Source organism: Neoarius graeffei, chromosome 11 (assembly GCF_027579695.1).
Source record: "Neoarius graeffei isolate fNeoGra1 chromosome 11, fNeoGra1.pri, whole genome shotgun sequence".
Taxonomy (NCBI): Eukaryota; Metazoa; Chordata; class Actinopteri; order Siluriformes; family Ariidae; genus Neoarius; species Neoarius graeffei.
The window spans coordinates 63,661,342-63,684,630 of NC_083579.1; the positions used below are offsets into that span (position 1 = coordinate 63,661,342).

General features: G+C 40.3%; 1 protein-coding gene across 1 annotated transcript in view; it reads left to right on the top strand.

The window, feature by feature from the left end:
• The first annotated feature begins 1,909 nt into the window (after positions 1-1,909).
• The window catches only part of LOC132893946 (1-phosphatidylinositol 4,5-bisphosphate phosphodiesterase beta-1), a 109,253-nt gene continuing 87,873 nt past the window's right edge, over positions 1,910-23,289 (top strand). Inside the window, exons 1-3 of the mRNA XM_060933125.1 lie at positions 1,910-2,020; positions 4,578-4,655; positions 17,725-17,793. Coding sequence (XP_060789108.1) covers positions 1,922-2,020; positions 4,578-4,655; positions 17,725-17,793 — 246 coding nt within the window. The 5' untranslated portion in view covers positions 1,910-1,921. The remainder of the gene's footprint in view (positions 2,021-4,577; positions 4,656-17,724; positions 17,794-23,289) is intronic.

Below are 23,289 nucleotides of genomic sequence, written 5' to 3' on the forward strand. Positions count from 1 at the left end.
CTCATCTCATTATCTCTAGCCGCTTTATCCTTCTACAGGGTCGCAGGCAAGCTGGAGCCTATCCCAGCTGACTATGGGCGAAAGGCGGGGTACACCCTGGACAAGTCGCCAGGTCATCACAGGGCTGATACATAGAGACACACAACCATTCACACCTACGGTCAATTTAGAGTCACCAGTTAATCTAACCTGCATGTCTTTGGACTGTGGGGGAAACCAGAGCACCCAGAGGAAACCCACACGGACACGTGGAGAACATGCAAACCCCGCACAGGGTTTGCAAAAAAATTTTCCCATACATTTCGGGACCAGGGGCGGCACGGTGGTGTAGTGGTTAGCGCTGTCACCTCACAGCAAGAAGGTCATGGGTTCGTGCCCCATGGCTGGCTGGCGAGGGCCTTTCTGTGCGGAGTTTGCATGTTCTCCCCGTGTCCGCATGGGTTTCCTCCGGGTGCTCCGGTTTCCCCCACAGTCCAAAGACATGCAGGTTAGGTTAACTGGTGACTCTAAATTGACCGTAGGTGTGAATGTGAGTGTGAATGGTTGTCTGTGTCTATGTGTCAGCCCTGTGATGACCTGGCGACTTGTCCAGGGTGTACCCCGCCTTTCGCCCGTAGTCAGCTGGGATAGGCTCCAGCTTGCCTGCGACCCTGTAGAACAGGATAAAGCGGCTAGAGATAATGAGATGAGATGAGATAATGAGATGAGATGAGATGAAAAATTTTCCCATACATTTCGGGACCAGGGGCGGCACGGTGGTGTAGTGGTTAGCGCTGTCACCTCACAGCAAGAAGGTCATGGGTTCGTGCCCCATGGCTGGCGAGGGCCTTTCTGTGTGGAGTTTGCATGTTCTCCCCGTGTCCGCGTGGGTTTCCTCCAGGTGCTCCGGTTTCCCCCACAGTCCAAAGACATGCAGGTTAGGTTAACTGGTGACTCTAAATTGACCGTAGGTGTGAATGTGAGTGTGAATGGTTGTCTGTGTCTATGTGTCAGCCCTGTGATGACCTGGCGACTTGTCCAGGGTGTACCCCGCCTTTCGCCCGTACTCAGCTGGGATAGGCTCCAGCTTGCCTGTGACCCTGTAGAACAGGATAAAGCGGCTCGAGATAATGAGATGAGATGAGATGAGTACTGGTTCTTCAGGGCGATGCCATAGAAGAACCTTTTTTCAGGGCTTCAAAGAACCGTTCATGCAACAGTTCTTTAAAGAACCATTTAAACCATTTGTTTGAGCAGTGAAGACAGATTTGTGTTATGTGCATTGACCAGCAAATGGTAAGAGAATGCCAGGCTCTGAAGAACCACTTCCAATGTGAAGAACCTTTCGCATAATGTAATGGTTCATCACAGAGTTTTGACTCTCCATGGAACCATCCAGAGATTTGAAGAACCACTGAAGCACCTTTATTTTTCAGAGTGTACTCTGGGTGCGTGTCCGACTTATTTATTGGCTCCCCTGCCCTAACCAGGTTGCATGCTTTCCTCACCTTAGCTTTGTCCAAACGCACTAGGAGGCGCTGAATCCCAGCGAGCTCAGTGTTCAGGCGCTGAAGTGCCGCAAATGAGTCAATGTGCGGAGGCCCCTCATGCTGCCAGCCCCCCCTTCCCTTTTACTCGCCATCATTCAGGAGCGCTCTTCTCTTTTGCTGCTCATTTTTTACCTCTCGCATCTCGGCGCTCTGTCGGAATTCCCAGCAAGCTCATGAACAGAATCTAAAGACCATATTAAACAAACAAACAAACAAACAAACAAATAAACAAGCAAACAATAAAGGATGTTCGCGCGCATGTAGATCTCCTTATTGTCAGTCATTTTTGGCACACAGCCCTCAGTCAGGGCTCTGGAAGAAGACAGAAGATCTCGCTCCATCTCCTTTTATTTCTTTGTTTCTCTCTTGTTGGAAGTAAATGTGCATGCTGAATGGCCGGAGCACAGCCCGGGGTTCACGCGCTGCAGCTCAAGCCGGTGTGCGTACCGGAGAGTCTGAAGAAAGGCAGCAGGTTTATGAAATGGGACGAGGTAAGTCATGGAACAGAACAGAACAGAACGTGTGCTGTCAGTGTGTGCGATTTTGCTTACTGACTTATATGAAAACTTAAACGATTTCGGCTCATCCGCCCCCCAAAATGATCTAGAACATGAGTACATCAGTAAGAAAGACACCTCTGGCAACTCGCACATCTGTTTATGCGTTCTAAGCCCGCGCCACCTCTGAACGGATTCAAAAAAAAAAAAAAATCCTGAATGATCATAAACAGGTTGATGTAGCTTACTGAAATCATATATATATATATATATATATATATATATATATATATATATATATATATATATATATATATATATCCTGCAATGAGCATGCACCACTGCTTTCTGTGGTTATGCTTTAAATGTCATTGAAATCCCCACTTTTTATAATGTGTCCTATTCACACATGCCTCGAGAATAAAAAAAAGGATTTCCTTTTATTTCCATTTCAGAAATAATAGCATTGTATTTCTGTTAAGATTATATTATAGTAGCCTACTGTGCTATTGACTGGGAGCCTTGCGCTCCCAGGCTGCTGTGGGTTGAGTAATTACTGGAGTGTAATGCAGTCCCTCAGTGCTGCACTGTTAATGATGGAGGATGAGGATGCTGCTGATCTGCTCACCTGTTGGTTCTTTAAAAAGACACGAAAAACTCCTTTACTCAACTCCAGAGCTGCACCGAAAGAAGCTCGTGTATAATCTGAAACCATTTGACATACTGGGCTGTCCTAGCATGTCCCACTGACCGATTCCTATAAATAAATACATTATTGTGCGCTTGTGATAGGCTAATTAAAAAGAATGCACACAGTAGAGTACTTGTCTATCTGATATGGATGGAACAGTCGAGTCGATGGATATATATATATATATGATAAGGATGCACCAATACCTACAGCTTGATATTGGGCCTGAGCTTCTTGGGTTTTGAATAAGCTTTGAGATGTTTGGCTTAATTACTAAGAGGATGTCAGAGATAAGCCAATCTCCAGATCATCATCATCAATCATCCTGGTCCAGCGCTGTTGCCAGGTTGGGGTCCATGTGGACCCTGTTGAACCACATGTTATATTAACTGGAACATAGTTTTACACCGGATGCCCTTTCTGTCACAACCCTCCCATTTCTGGGCTTGGGAAACAACCATTCACACTTATGGACAATTTAGAGTAGCCAGTTAACATAACTGCATGTCTTTGGATGTTGGGGGAAACAGGAACACCCGGAGGAAACCCACGCAGACACGGGGAGAATATGCAGACTCCACACAGAAAAGCCCCCATCAGCCACTGGGCTCAAACCCAGAACCTTCTTGCTGTGAGGCGACAGTGCTAACCACTACACCATCATACCACCCCTCCAGAGCCAGAGCCAATCCAATAATATCCATATTGTATTAAGGAAAAAGTGGGCAAAGTGGTACTGCATCCCTAGAACTTGATGTTATCCATAATTTATGAGAAAACACACACACACCACTGTTTTCTGCTCAGATAGCTTTAAATGTTTGAGAATGTGCTCAAAAACAACAACGTCCATATAAATGAACGATATTTTATCCCTACACCTTATTTCGAACACTGAAGTGAATAATCCAGCACTTCCTAATGGCGGTGTTTGTTCCTTCTACAAAGAGCACCTTCTCAAAGTGGTGACTACACGAGATGCAGATGGTGCAACCCATTCATGCATGCTTGTATCTTTCTGTGATCAACAAGAGGAGGCAGGTTCTTATGGTGAGCTGCACAATTTGAAATACTGTTCGAGCCTATTCATCACTACAGCCGCAAAATCTTACAAGCTGCCAGAAGGGAGACAATAAATAAAGGTTTGTGGTTTGCTCACGCAGAAAATGTAGGCAGTTCAAAGCTTGGGCTACACATAAAACTGAAAATATTGGTCTGTTGCTATGGCAACTTTCATGCTTTTAATCCTCCTCTTCTTGGCTCCCTTACTTTAGCTAAGATGCGCTCTACCACCCAACTTAGATGTCCTCGTGCATGTGGGCAGATCCTCCAAAGGTCTAAAATAACACAATTAGAGAGCTGTAAAGAATACGTCGTGCCACAGTCAACAGTGGGCACTGAGTAAAGGGTGAAAGTGTCCCTTTTCCATTTGAGGCAGACATGCATTTGCTTCAGAGCTAACATTTAGTGTCTGTTTAAGTGATGAGTGACATGTAAGGTTAAAATAAGCTTGTGGTCTCGAATCATTGTAGAGGAGGTGAACTCTATGCAGGGTGCCAGGATTTTGTAACTTGCGCCAAAGGAAGTTATTAAAAATTAACATGAATATGTAGAACACTTATGCAAGGTCTGACTCAAACTTCAGATTTTCATGCAGCCCAAGACTCAGAGACCACACAGTGTATTAAGTCACATTATAATAATGATATTCCAGGGTGATTTTTAAGATGATTAATAATTGGCAATATTACAGCTTATGGTTTCAGTTATATGCTATAATAGCAACTTAATCTATAGGTACATTTAAATTAAATGAAGAACACAGCCGGTTCAAATGAATACTTGTTTTGTTCTGTTAAGGATTCTTCTACAGTGACTCCAGTGACCTTACGTGTGGATCCTCAGGGATACTTTCTATACTGGACTGATCAGAATAAGGTAAGATTTCTGTTTTAGTTAGTGCATATTTTAATTAGCACTTAGTGATTTTCACAATTCATGCATTTTAATAATTAATTGTAAATTATGTGTCTCATCAGTGTGCAGTATATGATGATTTAGTATATAATGATTTAGTATATGAGGATTCAGTATACAGTATGATGATTCAGTATGTAGTCGGATGATTTACTATATGATGATTCTGTATATGGTGATTGGGTATGCAGTATGATGATTTAGTTTACAGTATGATAATTTAGTATATAATGATTCAGTACACAGTGTGATGAGTCAGTATACGATGAATCAGTATACAGTGTGATGATTCACTATATGATGATTCAGTATACAGTATGGTGATTCGGTATATGATGATTCGGTATGCAGTATATGATGATTCAGTACACAGTATAATGATTCAGTATATGATGATTTGGTATACAATATAATGAATCGGTATACAGTATGATGATTCAGTATGATTTAGTACATGATGATTCAGTTTACAGTATGATGAGTCAGTATATGATGAATCAGTATACAGTTTGATGATTCAGTATATGATGAATCAGTATACAGGAGGATGATTCATTATACAGTATGATGATTCAGTATTTGACAATTCAGTATATGATAATTCAGTATACAGTATGATTTAGTAAATGATTTCGTGTACAATATGATTGCAGTATTTGATTCAGTATATGATGAAGATTCATTATACAGTATGATGATGCAGTTTACAGTATGATTCAGTATTTGACAATTCAGTATATGATGATTCAGTTTAGAGTATGATTTCAGTATATGATTTCGTGTACAATATGATGATTCAGTATTTGATGATTCATTATACAGTATGATGATTCAGTATATGATGATTCATTATACAGTATGATTCAGTTTACAGTATGATGATTCAGTATACAACGAGTTCATGTACAATATGATGATTCAGTCTTTGATGATTCAGAATATGATGAATCAGTATACAGTATGAGGATTCATTATACAGTATGATGATTCAGTTTACAGTATGATTCATTATCTGATAATTCAGTATACAGTATAATGATTCAGTATTTGTTAATTCAGTATTTAATAATTCAGTATACAGTATGATGATTCAATATATGATTTTGTGTACAGTATGATGAATTAATATTTGATGATTCAGTATATAATGATTCATTATACAGTATGATTCAGTTTACAGTATGATGATTCAGTATACAATGATTTCATGTACAATATGATGATTCAGTCTTTGATGATTCAGAATATGATGAATCAGTATACAGTATGAGGATTCATTATACAGTATGATGATTCGGTTTACAGTATGATTCATTATCTGATAATTCAGTATACAGTATAATGATTCAGTATTTGTTAATTCAGTATTTAATAATTCAGTATACAGTATGATTCAATATATGATTTTGTGTACAGTATGATGAGTTAATATTTGATGATTCAGTATATAATGATTCATTATACAGTATGATTCAGTTTACAGTATGATGATTCAATATACAACGATTTCATGTACAGTATGATGATTCAATCTTTGATTATTCAGAATATGAATCAGTATACAGTATGATGATTCATTATACAGTATGGTGATTCAGTATTTGACAATTCAATATACAGTATGATTCAGTATCTGATAATTCAGTATACAGTATGATGATTCAGTATATGATGATTTTGTGTACAATATGATGATTCAGTATCTGATAGTTCAGTATACAGTATGATGATTCAGTATATGATGTAACTTGGATCCAAGTTATTGCTTGAGTTTGCAGTGATATTGAACACTTATTTTGGATGTCAAGATGGAAGCATACATGGGGGAATGTGATATGTTTTGTAATAATATGGCAATCTAATTTTAGCTAGAATATGGTGTCACACACAGATATAAACTTGAAAAAATGCCAGAAGGGACATATTTGGGAGATAGTCCAGATGGATGACCTACCACCAGATAGCCTGAGAGTTCCCTATTGAAAGCCCCATTTCAAATAATGTCACAGGGATAGTGCAGAAATTAAATCTGACAACACACTTCTTTGAAATTCACATTTAAAAAACTATTTTGAAAACCCAGAGGTTAGTGAATGAAAAGATTTGAACATTATTCATGATTTTAAAAAAGTGCAGTGGGAATTATTTTTGATGTGTTATCACATGGATTAGTTTCTGTACAGGTGTTGTTCCTAAAATGAGCTGCGTGTCTTATAAAATTTTAGTAAACACAGAGACACATGGTACGTTCAGACCAAAGGCAGCAAGAACGTTAAAATTTGCTCTGGATGCTCAACCAACAACGCTGGTAAGTTTGTGGATGCTCTGTGACGTAGATGAAATAGGTGGTTCGTTCAGAATGCTTCATCTTGCAAATCTTATTTAAAGGGACGCAAAGCAAACAAACATGTCAACCAGTATTAATCTCTATCTATTGTGTAGGGTGTAAGTTATCCTCATACAATCATTTAAAAGTGAAGATTTATAAAAATTTAAAAAATGAAAAAAGATGAAGGAAGGTAACGAACAATTATGATACATGTTCGGTAAGAAAATAAACTAACGACAAAATAATTAAAAGCCAATTGTGTAGTGTGACTTTTGTGTTGATGCGGAGTGCTAAGTCAAATTTCAACATGCAGTTTACCCTTTTTTTTAAATTATATCCCTGTATGCAAACAGGGACACATCATAACTAATGGGGAAGCCTACCACCGAAATTATTCATTTCTCCTCCATTGTACTTGGGTATGGTTTGAACAAAACCAAAATTTAGATGACTGCGTTCTGTAGTATTCTTTAGAATAGATCACTTCTAAATTCCGATTGGTTGCTGCCAAATTGTGTCACAGCCATAATGTCATTAACAAAGACTTTATTATGATGCCCAACCACCCAAGATGCGCTGCCAATGATCATGCCGCTGCTTGTCGCCGAGAGACGCTGCCTCACAGAAAAAAAAATGAACAACTTCCAGTCATTTTGATGCTCCTGCCGCATTTGGTGTGAACATAGGGACAGAAGGTTGTAGGCTGGTGAGATGTGGGGATTATAGGAGAAGCAACCAGGCATGTGTATTTTTAGTATTTAAAATGATGTACAGTCTGTTGATTTGAAAATAACGCAATAACAACAACTGGTTGCCATTTTTGTCACATTTGGACTTTTTTTTTAGAAGTTTAGAAATATGGCGCAGTGGACCGTAATTGGTGCAGGTCAGTCTGTTTACCCCAGAGGATATATACCAGTACACATTTGAGAACAGAAAAGCAACGAAGCATTTTCAGAATCTCAGTCAAATTATGTAGCATGAAATTGTCAGAGGTTCTGGAGTTAAGCCAGGCATGGAGAGTGTGATTTGCAATCAGTTTCAAGGTATTTGAATTCTGCATAAGCAAAAGTAGGATTCTCTCTTTCTTTTTTTAAAAATCTAAAAATATTCTTATTTCTTGTTTTATTTTTGGTTTCTTTATTTCAGCAGTGAAATCTCTGAAAGCAGAAGCCTGTGAGGTTTATTTAAAAAAAAAAAGCACAAGGAATGATCTTGCCCTTTAATATCAGTGTCCAGGTCCTGTGAGATGACCAGTACCCAGCACTTTAACCAATAGTAACAAATGATCTTGCTAGAAATAGTTTAAATGTAATGTCTTGATAGGGACAAAGAAAAAAAATGTTATACTGTTCAGAATGTCCAATGCAAATTTTATGTAAAGTTGTTTGGGTGATTCCATGATTGGGATGCTGATTGTTTCCCAATGATATTAAATTTACAAAGATGTATGCAAGGTAAAATACTCTTTAAAGTGTCCTTCACATGGTAAAGGTCAAGTAAATCATCAGAATTTCCAGAATGTCCTCATTCCATTAGCATGACAACCATATTTTGAGTATTTGCCAATTTTATGTGAACAAGCTCTGTTTATTTCAGTCCTGTTACTGATTTAAGAGTGAGCCACTGCCAGCAAAGAAACCTTGTTACAAAAAGAGATAGCTGCCTGAGATGGGATAACTCATTTTTGAATATTTAAAATGCATGTTTGCTTAGGTTCAGAGTTGAAAAAAAATCTAAAAAAAAAAAGAGTTTAAAATTTTAATAGTTACAAGGGGTAAACGGCACTTCAATTGTAGAATCACCTTCTTAGTGCATAGTATTTACAGCCCACATTTCAAAACATTTAATTCCTCACTACCATGCACTAGAAACTCATGCATGTAATTCATGAAGCTGAATCACACAATGATTAGAATAGCTTCTCATACCTTGCACTTAGCAGTAATTGCTTTCAAAGTGATGCAAAATAGATTTGAGAGTGGGTCAGGTTTCAGTGCATCATGTAACAATAAGGTGCTATTATGCTTCTTTCACAGAACATGTGTGAACATGATCAAAATGAATATAGTGAGGTATTTTTAAAACTTGAATTTCACAGGGTGGTGTAGCAGTTAGCACTGTCGCCTCACAGCAAGAAGGTTCTGGGTTCGAGCCCAGCAGCCGACAGGGGCCTTTCTGGGCGGAGTTTGCGCGTTCTCTCCGTGTCGGTGTGGGTTTCCTCTAGCCGCTCCGGTTTCCCCCACAGTCCAAAGACATGCAGGTTAGGTTAGTTGGTGGCTCTAAATTGACTAAGTGTGAATGTGAGTGTGAATGGTTGTTTGTCTCTATGTGTCAGCCCTGTGATGATCTGGCAACTTGTCCAGGGTGTACCCCGCCTCTCGCCCATAGTCAGCTGGGATAGGCTCCAGCTTGCCTGCGACCCTGTACAGGATAAGTGGCTACAGATAATGGATGGATGAATTTCACAGCAGGGACCCCAGTTTGGAGAGATTTGTTCTGATGCTCTTTGAACATCCACCCATCCATATATACCGCTTATTCATCAGGGTCATGGGGTAACTTTGGGTGAGATACAGGGTACACCCTGGGCACACCAATCTATCACAGGGCTAACACAGAAATGAACAGCCATTCACACTCAGAGGAAATGTACAGTAGCCAGTTGACCTAATCTGCATGTCTCTGGACCGTAGGTGGAAACTGGAGCACCTGGAAGAAACCAACAACTTTTCTTTCATGCATGAGGAGAACATGCTAACTTCGCATAGAAAGACCCTGGTTGGCCATGAGGTTCGAACACAGGACCTTGTTGCTATGAGGCATTACATTACAGGCATTTAGCAGACGCTCTTACCCAGAGTGACGTATAACACCTGCTCAAGGGCACTTCAGCCATTCCTGCTGGTCTAGGGAATCGAACCATTTTGGTCCCAGAAGGTCCTCTAACCATTAGGCCATGGCTTCCCCTAACTACTGCACCACACTGCTCTTAGAATATTTTATCAGAATTCTCATCTCAACATTAACAAGTCACCTACCATGACCCCATATTTTCATAATGTTTATTTAATACAAACAAAACTCTTTCATGTGTCCAGACAACCAGCTTTGTGTCTTTAGAAGGAAGCATTTCTGCTTCTCATGTTGCTTCAAGGCTACCCACATGCGTATGTTGTGCTGATCTTGCGTTTTTTTCTTGTCATCGTAGGAAAAAATGTAAGTTGTGTAATATAACTAAAGATTGAGGAATGAAAGAATGAGGCAATATCGCTGTGAGCCAGCTGTTTTGTGAGTCCCTAGGTTTGCACGTATAAAAACCAATTTGGAATAATAAATTACGCAAACTAACCTGTCCATGAACCACACTGAACTAAAACCACACAGAGCATGCTTCAGCGCATAACTCCAGAATGATTTCAAGGTCCCATCATTTGAAGGTGACAGATTGCAGGATATTTCACATTTGAATTCAGCACAAATTTGGTAGTGGACCAAGCAGTTAGTTTTCTCTTCTCCAGTTTCCGACAGAGGCAGACGTATACACCAGTCTCCCTCCAGAAAGATCAATATGAATTAGTCCATCAGGGAAATGTAAGCTACAAGGCATTGATAATCTGTACTGAAAAAAGTTTGTATAAAATCATTTCAAACAGAATATAATTGATTTGGAGGTTTCCACAGCCATATGTACCTACTATTCATCTTTTTTAATCGAGTTGTTGGTATCCAGATGCTAATGAATATCAATTTGTACACATTAAATGAGTTCTAAATGACTATGCTCTATGCAATTTTGCTTTTAAGGATAAAACCAAACACATTAAGTTCTAGGATGACCGGATTCCCTGAAACGAATGTGTCTGAATAACAGGGCAATAACCGTGCGTCCTGCAAATCACAGCTTACAATGACTTATTATACATTTCTGCTTTTGTACAGAATGTGCAAGGAAATCATAACCAGTTGCTAGTGGCAGGAAAATAATAGCATGCAGTAGTGTTATGCAAACCAAGGGTCTCATGATCAATACTCGGCTTTCTATTTTTAGAGGACTGCAGGTTGGCTTGTCGCCAGTGAGAGGCACAGCAAACATGACATTCATTTAGTACACAGTAGCAGTGGACTGCTGCCATTGCATCAGTCGTGTGAGTTGCATCTCAGCCGAGGAAGTCAGTAGACTGCGCTATCCAGCAGACTGCCAGCATACTGAGTGTATCACTCAGCCTAAGTGGATTCTAAACAAGGAATACACTGGTCTTGTTAGATCAGATCATATTGTCCATCATTGCACCTTCCACCAGCTTCTTTCAAGTCCTCGCCATAGGTAGCCTCCTTGTCCTGTTGCCATGGCAGTACTGAAGCTTACAGCTGTGTGAGAGAATGAGTTAATCCAGAAAATGAGGATAATAAAAAAAGTGGGCAGGAACATGTTAAATAAAAGCCACATTATTTATGCAGATAAATTATTGATGCATTTACTATTAATAATACATAGCTGACACAATAAGACACTTTCAACCAATTCAAGAATATGATATTTTGTCACGCTTATAATATCTGATGCCTGATGTCTATGGTTTGTGAAAATTCACAGTGATGCTGTAGGATTTCTTCATGAATGTAAAGACTAGACTTCTAGTTTTATCCATGTTAATGATACAATTACAACCCCGTCGAGAAACTGTTTGCTCATGCAGTTTTTCCACAAAGTGGTGAACCTCACCCCATCCTTGCTTGTGAACACCTAAGCCTTTCCAATTAGCAGTTAAACCGTTTACCTGTAGAATGTTCCAGACAGGTGTTTTTTGAGCATTTCAAAACTTTCCCAGTCTTTTGCTACCCCTGTCTCAATTTTTTTGGAATGTGTTGCAGTAATCAAGTTCAGAATGAGTATATTTATTTAAAATTCAGTTTGACCATTAAATTAGGAATATCAGGTGAAAATTCAAATTCAGTCCAAATTGCTTGAAACTGCTCAAGGAAGTCAGAATTGAATGCAGAACAGCATACTTTTTACATAATTAAAATATGTTTAGCGGCACGGTGGTGTAGTGGTTAGCGCTGTCGCCTCACAGCAAGAAGGTCCTGGGTTCGAGCCCCGGGGCCGGCAAGGGCCTTTCTGTGTGGAGTTTGCATGTTCTCCCCGTGTCCACGTGGGTTTCCTCCGGGTGCTCCGGTTTCCCCCACAGTCCAAAGACATGCAGGTTAGGTTAACTGGTGACTCTAAATTGACCGTAGGTGTGAATGAGTGTGAATGGTTGTCTGTGTCTATGTGTCAGCCCTGTGATGACCTGGCGACTTGTCCAGGGTGTACCCCGCCTTTCGCCCGTAGTCAGCTGGGATAGGCTCCAGCTTGCCTGCGACCCTGTAGAAGGATAAAGCGGCTAGAGATGATGATGATGCATTGTTCTTTTTATCTCAAATTTCTATATATAATTTTTCCCCTAAATTTAGAACAATATCAATCCTCTAACCCTGAAGTTATCCTAGTACATTTTTTGGCAGTAGTGAGAAAACAAAGTTGCATAAGACTCCTTTAATTCTCATCAGTTTTCTAGACAATAAGTTACCAGTGTCTCATCTTAAAAACATTGTCTTACAGAAGAGTTTTCCATGTGAGATACTCTTCATTGACCTCTGTTCAAAAACCCACCTTTCTTTCTATTCCAAATCAGAAATTTAAAATTACATGTTGACATTTTATTTTTATGTTACATAATTGTTAAAGACTGTCTATCCTGTTACTGCTTTGCATCATAGTCAGTCTGTTTGTATCGATGTTCTTAATGTCAAGGTGCAGGCACTTATGGATGTAGGTGCAGGAGAAGTAAACTGGAAATGAAGTCAAAACATAGGACAAGAATCGTAGTCAGAGAAACGGGCAGGGGTCAGTCGATCGGCAGACAGAACAGCGTGGGCAACACATGAAGATGAGGTCAAGGAGAATGTAAACGGAGTCAAGATAATGAGAAGCCAGGCAGAAAGTAACCAGCTCAGTGCACCAGGAGAGAACCACTGAACAATACTTCACAACTAGAGTGCGTGAGAGAGGGGTTTAAGTAGCAGAGCTAATTGACGAGGAAATGAGAGACAGGTGTAATTAATATGCAGGAGACAGAGGGCGCTGTGGTTCATGGGAGTTGTAGTCTAGACTGGCCATGTTTGGAGGCTGTTTTGAGCTGGCGCTGTCAACGCTGTTACTGACATTTAAAGTGTATCATATATGGCTTTTATATGGTTATACATTATTATGAGTGATCTAACCATCAAGTCTACAGTAAACTGTTGTTCATTTATTTAATCACCATCAGTAAATGCTTTATCCTAGTCAAGGACGCAGTGCCAATTAGCTTGTAATGACTTTAACTGTACCAGGTATTTCCTTTGTAAATGGTTATTAATTAAACATAGACCTGTGTAAAAAAAAAAAGAAACCAACAATCCAACAATACCTGTAAAGACAGAAATAATTAAAATAGCAGACAATCAAAGATGAATAAAATCTCACCATTCCCTTCCTGTTTAATTTTTATTTTTTATTTTAATGTTTAATGTTTACTAGTCCATCTCAAAATATTGGTATATCATGAAAAAGTTAATTTTTTTCCTAATTTACTTCAAAAAGGTAAACTTTCATACATTCTATATTCATTACATGCAAAGTGAAATATTCCAATGTTGTTTTGTGTTTTAAGTTTGATGATTATAGCTTAGCTCATGAAAATCAGAAATCCAGTATCTCAAAATATTACAACAATTAATTTTGAGTTTGAGTAAAACAGTATAAATACTGTGTATCTCTCGGTCTAGTTCAGTACATGCAACTACAATCATGGGGAAGACTGCTGATTTGACAGTTGTCCAGAAAATGATCACTGACACCCTCCACAAGGAGGGTAAGCCACAGAAGGTCATTGCTGAAAAGGCTGGCTGGAAAAGGTGCACAAGCAACAGGGATGACCACAGCCTTGAGAGAATTGTCAAGAAAAGTTGATTCAAGAACTTGGAAGAGCTTCACAAGGAGTGGACTGAGGCTGGAGTTGGTGCATTAAGAGCCACCACGCACAGACGTCTTCAGGAAAGGGGCTACAACTGTTGTGTTCTTAATATCAAGCCACTCCCGAACCAGACACAACGATAAGATAAGATAAGATAAGATAAGATAAGATAAGATAAGATAAGATAAGATAAGATAGCCTTTTATTATCCCATAAGGGTTGAAATTTACATTGTTACAGCAGTAAAATATAGAAAGAAAAAGATAAGGAAGTGAAGGAGTAATGCAAAAGTACTAAGTATACAAGTAGGGTATATATAAAAAGAAATAAACTACAAATTCAAAGATAAAAATTAACGAATTTGCATAAATTAACAGGTTTGCAGATATACAGTTAACATATGTGTATTACACAGGTGGTATTGCACGTGTAAGTATTGCACAGGTATTATTACCAGTATTACACAAGTAGTATTGCACAAGTAAGTAGATATAGTGCACAAGAGCCATTTTAACAGTGTGTAGCTAGCAGTTCACTGTAAAGTACTGATGCTGATAGTCAGTGAACACAGTATACATTCAGAGGGGTTTCTATGGATGTAGAAGTGATCTGGATAGTATTGTTCATTATTGTGAGGAGTGTCTGGTGCTGTGCTTGGTGAGGTGCCAATTGTACAGTCGTACAGCAGTAGGGAGGAAGGAGCTGCTATATCTCTCCTTAACACACCGCAGATGGAAGAGCCGGTCACTGAAGGAGCTGCCCAGTGCTGCTACTGTCTCCTGCAGTGAGACAGGAGGTGTTCGCTATTAAGGACGACAACTTGGCCAACATCCTCCTCTCCTCCACTACGTCTACTGAGTCCAGTGTACAGCCCAGGACGGATCCTGCCTTCCTAATCAGCTTGTTAAGTTTTTTCCTCTCTGCTGTTGTGATACTGCTTCCCCAACAGACAACTCCGTAGAATGTGGCTGATGCCACCACAGAGTCACAAAAAGAGTTCAGAGGTGGACCCTGGACTCCAAAGGCCCTGAACCTCCTCAGCAGGTGGAGTCTGCTCTGGCCTTTCTTGTACAGGGCGTGTGTGTGATCAGTCCAGTCCAGTTTATTGTTCAGATGAACACCCAGGTACTTGTAGCTCCTAACAATCTCAATGTCCTTTCCCTGAATGTTCACTGGGGTAGGTGAAAAGAACCTCGTCCTGCAGAAATCCACCACCAGTTCCTTGGTTTTACTTGTATTGATCTGGAGGGAGTTCTGTTGGCACCAGTCCACAAAGCTCCTCGTCAGTTCTCTGTACTTACTATCATCGCCATCTGAAATATAGCCCACAATAGCAGAGTCATCAGAGAACTTCTGTAGATGACAGGTAGTTGTATCATATCTAAAGTCTGCAGTGCAAAGTGTGAACAAAAACGGGGCCAGGACTGTTCCATGTGGAGCCCCTGTGCTGCAGGGAATGGTGTCTGACACACAGTCCTTCAGTCTCACATACTGTGGTCTGTTTTTGAGATAGTCCATAGTCCATGAGGTAAGATGATGGTCCACCCCTGCGCTCTCCATCTTACTCCTCAGAAGAGTTGGCTGGATGGTGTTGAAGGCACTAGATAGATCAAATGACATAATTCTAACAGTCTTCCTGCCTTGTCAAGATGAGAGAGAGATCTATGAAGCAGGTAGATGACTGCATCTTCCACCCTGATGCCTGGCTGGTAGGCAAACTGCAGGGGATCCATAGCTGGCCCCACCAGTGTGCGGAGATATGCCAGAACAAGTCTTTCCAGAACCTTCATCAGGTGAGAGGTCAGCGCCACTGGTCTATATCCATTTAAATCAGTGGGGTGTGCAGTTTTCGGTATCGGAACTACACATGATGTCTTCCAAAGGACCGGCACTCTTTCCTGTTCCAGGCTCAAGTTGAAAACGTCCTGCACTATTCCACACAGCTGGTCAGCACAATGCCTCAGGAACCCGGGGTTGATGCCATCTGGACCTGCAGCCTTTCTCGCCTTCATCTTACTCAGTTCCCTCTTGACTTATTCTCTGTCGAAGGACAAAGAAGAGCACAGCTGAATGCTAGGTGTAACACACGGAGGTGTGAAGCATTGAGCTGGAGGTATGATGATTGAGGGGTGCTGAGAGGGTGAGAAGGAGCTCTGTGAGCTGGGTGATGATGACCAGGAAGAGACAGTAGCAGTAACAGTAGGCTGATCTGGGGGGAGGGCCGGTGCCTGATCAAATCTGTTAAAGAAGTTTTTCAGGTTGTTTGCCCATTGCAACTCTCCTCCAAGCTGCCCATTGGACTCCTTAAGTCCTGAGATGGTTTTAAGACCCCTCCAGACTCCACTCACACTGTGCTGCTGCAGCTGATCCTCCATCCTCTTCCTGTAGCACTCAAAAGCATCTTACCTGGGCTAAGGTGAAAAAGAACTGGACTGCTGCTCAGTGGTCCAAAGTTCTCTTTTCAGATGAAAGTAGATTTTGCATTTCAATTGGAAATCAAGGTCCTAGAGTCTGGAGGAAGAGTGGAGAGGCACAGAATCCAAGGTGTTTGAAGTCCAGTGTAAAGTTTTTGCAGTCTGTGATGATTTGGGATGCCATGTCATCTGCTGGTGTTGGTCCACTGTGTTTTATCAAGTCCAGTGAGCAGCAGTCCAGTTCTTTCTCTCCTTAGCCCAGGTAAGACGCTTCTAGGGTTGTCTCTGGTTCAGGAGTGGCTTAATATTAGGAATGCGACAGTTGTAGCCCCTTTCCTGAAGATGTCTGTGCGTGGCGGCTCTTGATGCACTGACTGACACCAGCCTCAGTCTACTCCTTGTGCAGCTCTCCCAAGTTCTTGAATTGACTTTTCTTAACAACCCTCTCAAGGCTGTGGTCATCCCTGTTGCTTGTGCACCTTTTCCAGCCAGCCTTTTCAGTAATGATCTTCTGTGGCTTACCCTCCTTGTGCAGGGTGTTGATGATCATCTTCTGGACAACTGTAAAGTCAGCAGTCTTCCCCATGATTGTGGTTGTGTGTACTGAACTAGACCGAGAGACACACGGTATTTATACTGTTTTGCTCAAACTCGAAATGAAATATTCTAATATTTTGAGAAAGTGGATTTCTGTTTTTCATGAGCTATAATCCATTATCATCAAAATTAAAACAAAAAAAGCCTTGAAATATTTGACTTTACATGTAATACATATAGACTATATGAAAGTTTACCTTTTTGAATGAAATTACGAAAAAAAAGAACTTTTTCCACAACAGTGCAATATTTTGAGATGCACTAGTATATAAACATAGTTTAATACTTTAACTACACTGCCTAATGTCGTTCAGTGCTTTCACCCATGCCACGACGTTGCATTCAGACTTAGACCACATACATTTCTGCTGTAGTTGTCTGAAGGGATAACTATCACCTCTTTCAAGGCTATAGGAAACAATTCAGCACTCAGTAATTGCACGTTTTCTTCAGGAATATTTTCACTTAGAATGGTCAGTTTACTTTTCTGAACTGGATCCATACTTACCTGAATTGACTTCTGTGTTTTACACACTGTTTTTTTCTGTATCCTTTGTGCTGTTTCATTTAATTTTCATGGCATGTCTTCAAGTTGGTCTTTGACTCATTTTGGGCTATTATGTAATATTAGGCAAAAAATATGAGACATTTGCAGTCAACATGTTGCTTGGTGTCTTTATTCATGACAGGAAACCGAACTGTTGGACATCAATTATATCAAGGATGCAAGAACTGGGAAATGTACGAAAACACCAAAGGTAAGTGTCTTCAACCACTGTGACCTCTTACGTTTAATTTTCAGAATATACTATCCAGATTCTCTTCATTAGGTCTCCAGTACCACCTGATTAAAAAAGGAGGCTTACCTATTCCACCTGCTGGATGTCCTGCCTGCCAATCTAAATATAGATTAATTGGGTTTGTGGGTGATAAGAATCACTCAGTGAAGGTAATGGGCTATGGAGTCTGGTGACTCTGGCACAAAGTGCCAGAGGCAGACATCTGGATGCACACTCAAAATCATCTTAAAAAAAAAAAAAAAAAGTAACATGATGTTTATGTTTTTTTTAACAACTACATAAAACACACATGTAAAATCAACATGATGAGTTTATAGGTTTAGTACATAGATGAACTGAATAAATTCCATTGATTACACATACGTGGAAAAGAATTACCATCAGTATACTGTGTGCATGTGACATTGAGAAGAAACAATACATTGTTAGAAAAGGTGATATTTACAGATGGATATACTGTAATAGGGTTCATCCATCCATTATCTGTAGCTGCATATCCTGTACAGGGTCACAGGCAAGCTGGAGCCTATCCCAGCTGACTATGGGCGAGAGGTGAGGTACACCCTGGACAAGTCACCAGGTCACCGCAAGGCTGACACAGAGACAAACAACCATTCACACTCACATTCACACCTATGACACACCTAACCTGCATGTCTTTGGACTGTGGGGGAAACCAGAGGACCCGGAGGAAACCCACGCAGACACGGGAAGATAAGATAGCCTTTCATTATCCCACAAGGGGAAATTTACATTGTTACAGCAACAAAATATATAAAGACAAGGCAGAACATGCAAATTCCACACAGAAAAGCCCTCATCAGCCACTGGGCTCGAACCCAGGACCTTCTTGCTATGAGGCAGCAGTGCTAACCACTACACCGCCCTAATAGGGTTCATTGAATCAGTATTGCTCCTCATTTACTACGTTAATTGGGCAAACTTAGAATATATCATTTTAGCGAGATAATTCAGAGAGAGATGCAAGATGTCAAGAAGAATATCAGCTGAATATAAGCCAGGGAAAATCTGCTGTGCCTGGGTCAAAGCTGATTGAATAAATCTTTCGCTTCACATTCATGTGAATGTGCCTGAAGCTCACTGCAAGCCATCCGTCCAGCCATACACGCCAAGGTTGAAGTTGTTTGAAATGAGAGAATGAATCATATCAGGTGATTTGAGATGTCTTCTGAGACAGTGTTTCTGAAATGATCAAATGTATTACTCAGCACCTGTCAACACTTGACACATAAAGCATGATTGAGAGATGCTAGTGAGCTACAGGGAGAATTTTCCAACATTGTCTTCACATATATTAAGACTAAAATGGATACATGCAGTTGGAGAAAGACACAAAATATCTCAATTTTATGCAATTGATCATCCCAAAAGTAATCTTTGCTACAATGAAAATTGAGTGGTTGCTCCAGGCAGGAGCAATGAGATTCCCATCTCTAATCGCTACTCTTATTCCCGGAGGCACAGTAAAAGCGTAATAGAAAACCATTTGGTTTTAATGTATTATCAGCCCACAATTGCACAGTACAGCTTCATCGTCATTATATACAGAGGGAAGTGAAATGCCATTTTATTGTTTGTGATATTTTCTTGTTATAAAAACTGTCATGGAGTCTGAGAATTAAAAATGTAATTAAAGTTGTTGACACTTCAAGAAAGGGATATATATATATATATATATATATATATATATATATATATATATATATATATATATTGCTCTCTATAATTATTGGCACCCCTTGTAAAGAATAGCAAAAAGGGTTCGAAAAAATTCCACCATTTGTTGAAGTAGCTTCATCTCACACTGAAAAAGATGAGAAAAATCCAACCTATAATTAAAATAAATGTATTCAGAGGAAAACAAGTCTCTCATCAAAGAATAATTATTTTCAACAAAAACACATGTGCCACTATTATTAGCACACCTGGAAATGATAGTGAACATAATGTAACTGAATCATGTTTCCCATTTAAACTGTACATTTGTGAATTGATTGGAGTGTGTAGAAACTTCCATCCATCCATTATCTGTAACCACTTATCCTGTGCAGGGTCACGGGCAAGCTGGAGCCTATCCCAGCTGACTATGGGCGAGAGGCGGGGTACACCCTGGACAAGTCACCAGGTCATCGCAGGGCTGACACATAGAGACAAACAACCATTCACATTTATACCTACCGTACGGTCAATTTAGAGCCACCAATTAGCCTAACCTGCATGTCTTTGGACTGTGGGGGAAACCGGAGCACCCGAAGGAAACCCACGCAGACACGGGGAGAACATGCAAACTCCGCACAGAAAGGCCCTCGTTGGCCACTGGGCTCGAACCCAGAACCTTCTTGCTGTGAAATGATAGTGCTAACCACTACACTACCGTGCCACTTTTGTGTAGAAATTTTCAAGCTGTAATCCATGACTTCCTGATTAGCTGGGAAACAAATATGTGGTGACACAAATTCCCTTAGTCGTCCATCAACATGGGAAAGATAAGAGAACAGACAAACCAAATGAGGGAGAAGTGTGTTGACCTTCATAAGTCAGGGAATGGTTATAAAAAAAGCTACTCGCCTGAAAATATCCATTTCAACTTTTAGGGCAATAATAATAAAGTGGACACCAACTGGAACTGTTACAAACTTGCCTGGAAGAGGATCCAAGTTTATTTTGCCCTCACGTTCAATGAGGAGGAGGGTAAGAGAGGGAAAAAAATCCCCAACGATCACTGTTGATGAATACCAAGAAAAAGTAAAATCTTGGGGTTTCCAAGTCTCCAAAACCACCATCAGACGCCACCTCCATACCAGCAGATTATTTGGAAGCTCTGCCAGGAAAAAAAAAAAAAGCCTTTTGTATCAGTTAACCACAAACACAAGTGCCTGAAGTTTGTGATACGCTACTTCAACTTTGACTGGAACCGTGTTCTCTGGTCTGATGTAACAAAAATGGAGCTATTTGGCAATAAACACTCAAGCTGGATTTGGCATACAAAGAAGGATGGCTATAATGAAAAGAACCTGATCCCAATTGTAAAATATGGTGGGGGTTCTGTGATGTTTTGGGGCTGTTTTTCCTCCACAGGCCCTGGAAACCTTGTTAGGGTACATGGCATCATGGGTGCCATAAAATACATGGACATTTTAAATTAACATCAGGTTGCCTCTGTCGGGAAACTAAAACTGGGTAACCACTGGATCTTCCAGCAGGACAATTATCTGAAGCATATGTCCAAATCAACACAAAAATGGTTAGCTGACCACAGAACCAAGCTTCTGCCATGGCCATCTCAGTCCCCTGACCTGAACCCCATTGAAAACCTATGGGCTGAGCTGAAGAGGAAAGAGCACCAAGATGGCCGAGGACACTGGATGATCTGGAGAGATTGTGTAAAGAGGAATGGTCTCAGATGCCCTGCTCTGTATCTCCAACCTTATAAAATGTTACAGGAGAGACTCAGTGCTGTTTTACTGGCAAAGGGAGATTGTACAAAGTATTAAATGCAGGGGTGGCAATAATAGTGGCACGTGTTTTTGTTGAAAAGCATTATTTGTTCATGATGGATTTTTTAAACTAATTTATTTAAATTAAAGGTTGAATTTTTCAGTGTGAGATGACGCGACTTCATCAAAAGGTCGATTTTTTAAAAAACCCTTTTTACTAATCTTTACAAGAGGTGGCAATAATCATGGAGGGTACTGTGTGTGTGTGTGTATATATATATATATATATCTCATCTCATTATCTCTAGCCGCTTTATCCTGTTCTACAGGGTCGCAGGCAAGCTGGAGCCTATCCCAGCTGACTACGGGCGAAAGGCGGGGTACACCCTGGACAAGTCGCCAGGTCATCACAGGGCTGACACATAGACAACCATTCACACTCACATTCACACCTACGGTCAATTTAGAGTCACCAGTTAACCTAACCTGCATGTCTTTGGACTGTGGGGGAAACCAGAGCACCCGGAGGAAACCCACGTGGACATGAGGAGAACATGCAAACTCCGCACAGAAAGGCCCTCGCCGGTCACAGGGCTCGAACCCGGACCTTCTTGCTGTGAGGCGACAGCGCTAACCACTACACCACCGTGCCGCCATATATATATATATATATATATATATATATGATTTATTAATTTTTGGCATTTTTTCTTCTTTCTGATTTTGAGTGATATGAATTTTTCATAACAGTGACAATGACCATCTCAGCAGAGAGTTATAACGTTTTGAGATTGATTTTGTTCAGTAAGATAAATTGTTGCAGAGATAATATTTACCTCCAAGATGTACCACATTTACGTGTGAAATTAAGGCTGTGTTCCAAATCACATTCTAGGATTAAGTAGTGGGCCGTTTATGTGTAGCCATCTGTTGAAAAGCCGCTGGCACTTTGTTAGTGGTGCTGCTTATGGTAATGAACATATGGCTTTCTAGAAACAGTTTTCATAAGTGGCAGAAATGTAAACAAATGTCCTTGTGTAACCTATGTTCTTGTTTTGATGCACACAATAACTTTCTTCTGCAAATACTTTCCCTCTGGCCTCTAAGGCACCCATATACAGGCAAGCAGGATCACGTATAGAGCCTTGATTTGAGTGGAAGAGACTCCTTTTTAATTTCTGCCCACTTTTTTCCTCAAGCAAAAACTGCCTCAAGGAGGATTATCAGCTCAACACCAATGCCATGAAATCAGGCTGCTCCATCTGTTGACATGCTTCTAGAAGAGCTAAGAGCCCAAAAGCCTGTTTGGATGTCAAAGCAGAACAGATCAAGGTTTTAAGACCCCAAGTTTATTATTGTACCTTTTTTGCTTGCGCTGCTTGGCCAAACCTGTGCTTTATATTTAGAATATACATGCTGTGTGGTACAAATCTACAATTTGTAAAGTGGCAAATTTGCAATGCAAATCCTCTTTTTACACACACGTTTAATTTCTGTCATAGAAGCCTGGCGGTCCATTTACTTTGGCATAGAGATGCAAAATATGACCATCCTCTCATTATTCATTTGTTCCTCTTCAGTAATCATTTTGTCCTGGTCAGGGTGGTGATGGATCCAGAGCCTATCCTGGAACACAAGGTGTGATGGCATGAATACATCCCTCACAGGGCACCATGCACACACACACACATACACACACACACACAAAACAAATGACCCCCCCCCTCCAAAAAAAAACACTCAAACTCATTAGTGTACCCAGTCCACCTGCTGGCATGTCTTTGGGAAGTGGGACCAAACCAGAGAACCTTGTGTCAAGTCAAACAAATTTTATTTCTATAGTGCTTTTAACAGTAGACATTGTTGCAAAGCAGCTTTACAGAAAAATATAAATTTTGAACATATTAATTTTTCCTTAATAACCTAGCCTGAGGCGATTGTGGCAAGGAAAAACTCCCTCAGACGAAATGAGGAAGAAACCTTGAGAGGAACCAGG